The sequence below is a fragment of the Telmatherina bonti genome (genome assembly GCF_933228915.1).
Source record: "Telmatherina bonti genome assembly, chromosome: 15".
NCBI classification, from domain to species: Eukaryota; Metazoa; Chordata; class Actinopteri; order Atheriniformes; family Telmatherinidae; genus Telmatherina; species Telmatherina bonti.
Genome location: NC_136613.1, coordinates 14,509,591 through 14,513,537, shown reverse-complemented (window position 1 = coordinate 14,513,537; position 3,947 = coordinate 14,509,591). Strand labels below are relative to the sequence as shown.

At 37.8% G+C, this 3,947-nt stretch overlaps 1 protein-coding gene across 1 annotated transcript in view; it reads right to left on the bottom strand.

The window, feature by feature from the left end:
- The window catches only part of atp6ap2 (ATPase H+ transporting accessory protein 2), a 4,733-nt gene extending 1,061 nt beyond the window's left edge, over positions 1–3,672 (bottom strand). Inside the window, exons 1-8 of the mRNA XM_079254587.1 lie at positions 3,582–3,672; positions 2,288–2,418; positions 2,048–2,176; positions 1,855–1,950; positions 1,609–1,746; positions 1,452–1,505; positions 1,206–1,355; positions 1,001–1,120 (exon numbers count right to left, since the gene is read on the bottom strand). Coding sequence (XP_079110713.1) covers positions 1,001–1,120; positions 1,206–1,355; positions 1,452–1,505; positions 1,609–1,746; positions 1,855–1,950; positions 2,048–2,176; positions 2,288–2,418; positions 3,582–3,657 — 894 coding nt within the window. The 5' untranslated portion in view covers positions 3,658–3,672. The remainder of the gene's footprint in view (positions 1–1,000; positions 1,121–1,205; positions 1,356–1,451; positions 1,506–1,608; positions 1,747–1,854; positions 1,951–2,047; positions 2,177–2,287; positions 2,419–3,581) is intronic.
- Positions 3,673–3,947: the final 275 nt, after the last annotated feature.

Genomic DNA, 3,947 nt, shown 5'->3' with positions numbered 1-3,947 from the left:
AAATTTTTGCAGAACTGGGCAGTATAAAATTGGTTTGAGGGATGTCTTTTTTTTTCTCTCTTTTTTTTTTTTTTTTTAAAGTATACAGCTACATTGCTGGTATACTAAATGCCTGTATTAAATGTAAGATTAAATTCAGTTTTGCACATATTTAAGATTATTGAGAAGTCTTAAGTCTAGTTGCAGTCCAGCATAACAAGCATAGTTATTAGCAACAACAAAAATTGTGGGTTTTTTGTTTTTTTAAACTTCATCTGCAAATTATATCTGTACATACTCAGTGAAGTTTGTCAAAAGAGTGGTTCCACAATCTAATGCTAAAGTCCTTCTAGGGTTAGATAGGGTTAGTTTTTTCATAACACACCTCTTCAAAAGAGTGTTGAGTATTATAGTTAAATGTTTAGAAAGATCTTTTTTTCTGTTGGTTCAGACACTAAAAACATTTCAACATTGTTATTAATTCACTGAATGAGACAATCTTGTCAGACTCCTCCAAACAGCTGATCACAAACCAAACTAACCCAATGCACTGCATTAACCTCAATTACTAATGCAGACATGTCAACATACCAAATAAAAAGTAAATGCTGCACGCACATTTATCCATTAATGCCAAACATCACACTGTCTGTAAACTACTAAGAAATCAAAGAGCACCACGTTGCCCGATGGACTGCAGAAACCTTGGCAGGCGTTTCACCAAATGCAACAATCGAAACTGGTTACATCATATGATGACTGGAGTCCCTCTGGCATAAAAGTTTAGTTACCTTACTTGTATGGAATGAAATCAATTCAGTAATGTCGAAGCAAAGGGGTATGCTTAAAAACTGTAAAAGAACTCTTAATAATTTTTGGTTATGTTTGTTGCATTTTTCCCCCAAATGGATCTTTTTCTTGAATTTACACAATTTTTATTGACATAAATAGTTAAGATTTCTTAATAATTAAAGATTTAAGTACACAGTTTATGAAAATAATGGGCCCCGCTCAGACTTACAATCTGTTTAGATTCCAGGATTGAACGGGACTTCCTGGTCAAAGGAGCTTCAAAAGTCTTCACGGTAACAACCTCTACCACAGCACTGTTACCATAGAGACGATACACATCTTCTCCAAACTACAATAAAAATAAAATACATTGTTAAAATCAATTAAAACAAAAGGCTGTGGAGCTGCATTACTCCATGAGATCTAATTTTCACCTTTTGAAGAACAGATGCAAGAATGGCTGTGGCGTCACGGTACTGAGGAGAGTCTTTGCCATAAATCCGACTCAGCTCCTCCAAGCCAGACAATTCCAGCGAGTACAAGTCAGGAGAGTAGTCCTTGGCCAAATGTCTGTGCCTCTGCAGCTGTAGGTGGAGGACACGACATAGACTATTGAGTTAAATGAGATATAACTTTTTTTTTTCAACTAAAGGAAGAAAAAAATAGGTTTGGCCACTTACCAGAGCTGTTATATCATGTAGCACTTGGACCTCAGACAGGAAGAGCAAATCAGCCTATGAAACAAAAGAGAAAAAAACAGAGATTTTGTGTTATATCCTAATCTTGTTTCATAAACACTGGAGCTAAGAGTTGGTACTTTAGATTTTAGAAACTGACCTCTGAATTTCTGCTGAGAGAGTTGAGAGGAAGAGAAGTCAGCACTGAACCGTCCTGGGACAGACGTGCACGGATCTGCTGCAAGGTGACTGGCAGGTCTTCAAACACAGCATTGGCCTTACCGAGCATATAGAGGCGCTGAAAGAGGAATTGACAGGTTAAAAAAAAAAATCATAAATGGAGTGTCTACCAGTGCTTTCACAGATAAGCATTGTTCCATATACTGTGTTGGCAGAATGTGATTACCTCCTCACTGGGAGCCAGCTGCAGCACTACCGGGGTGTACTCGGCAAACAAAGAGTGAACAGTCTCTGCAACACTATCCAGGGTGAATGGGACAGGCTGGATGAAGAAGATGAAGCACATGCAAACTAAGCAAAGTCATTCTTATTACAATGTTGCTTTTAATCAACTTAATGTGTGAAAAAAATAATCTCACATTCTCCAGAGGGTAAGAGGCCACACTCTGAGTGAAGTCCAGACCATCAACTCCTCTCACCACAACCAACACATTAGCCCGTGGTCGCTGAAACAGTGGACCAGCCTGGAGACCTGACCAGGACAGATCCTGGATAAATAAAAGAAAAAAAAACACAAGGTAAAAAATCCACTAGCATAACCATGATCTTAAGATGGTTCTATAGACAAAAAAACTGTATTGCTTTTAAAACAAAGGCACCTCTTGAACAGAGAAGCCCATAGTAAGCGCCACCACATCAGGGATCCTCTCTCCAGATACGGGCCAGTCGCCTTTCTGGAATGACACAAACTCAGGAGCCTGCAGCACTGTCAGGCTGTCTCCATGCACACCTAAGGGGCAAATGAGAAGACCATCAGTCCAAGCAAACAACATATAAATGAGTTGAGAACAATATTTTCCACATTCTAACAAAAAGAGTGCTTATAACAGTTTATCTTTTCCCAAAATGTTGCAAAGGTTATTTATTAATGTTTGATGAGATAAAATAATTTCTTATATGCTTTATTTCCTTGCCATTACATTTTTAATAGAAATTTCTCCAGCTGGAAATTTAAAAAGAAGTGGCATGGCTGACAAAGCAAGTTTTAATGCAGCTTCATTGGGTAAATTATTATAAAGAAATAAAAAAGCCACTTCTATGTTTTAAAATTTTCTTTAATTGTTTTACTGGGTTAAAGTCATTGACTGAGACAGTTCTGAACTAATGTTACTGGTTCAGTCAGATACCAGCAGAGAGTTCAAGTTGCTCTAGAAGTCAAATATCACACTATGTCTATATGTTTTGTGAATGGGACTAATTTCTTTCGATCATCAAATTAAAGTTTGATGAGTCTGTATTTAAAAAAAATAAATAAATAAATATTTCAATGAAAGTTGTATACAAATACTTAAATATGTGTAACAATATATTACAAAGATAACATTTAATCATCGCATTGCAACTGATGGAGGCATACACTCGTGACGAGGAGGAGATGGACGCGAAAGAGGAACTACAAGCTTGGAGCATATCACATGACAGCTCAGGGCAATTGGTGTCAAACCAGTAGTAAGCATATACTTGTGTGACTTTTACAATTAACCTTTATGATTTACAAGAATAAGTTAAAGATACACAATGTCGTCACCACTGATCGTTTGAAAACTGCTAATGCTCTGAAATTACTAGCAGGAAGCTAATGTTAGCGTCTTAAGTTGCTAACCAAGTTGATGTAGGCCAGGCCTCTTTTTTAACTAAGGTAATATGATTTAAGATATTGTCAAAACATCTATATCATCTATATCCACTTATATATGTGACACTATGCGACCTGACAGTGAAATAAGAGTAAGCTAAATACCAATGCTAGCGATGTTCCTGAATGGACTCGGTATATGCTCGGTATCTCTTACACACATTCAGCTCAAACACCAGGCTACAACGTCGTGAATAAATCATGGGAAAGCACTATAATAGATAAATAATTGCTGTAAACTGAAGCTCATTTATTACCAGTTGTGGCAAAGAAGCAGAAGACAGCAATGACGGAAAGAACAGCCTCCATCCTTCGGCAGCTCATCAGCGACATCTTTCTCCTTGCGACAGCAGTGGTCAGCTGACCAGAGTGACGTCACGCTGGAGAGCAAAGCACGCCGGGAAAGTATGGAACAAACTGCATAGACATCATATATACCCATAGACATCATATATACGATGTCTATGATATATACCATAATAATCATATATACGATATGATGTCTATGATATATACGTAGACGCATCATTGAGCGCTGGAGAGTGAACCAGCGTCGCCGCCATATTGGATGGGTCTCCGCTGTCGAGTTTTCCTGCAGCGTCAACGTAGTTTCCCCACAAAAC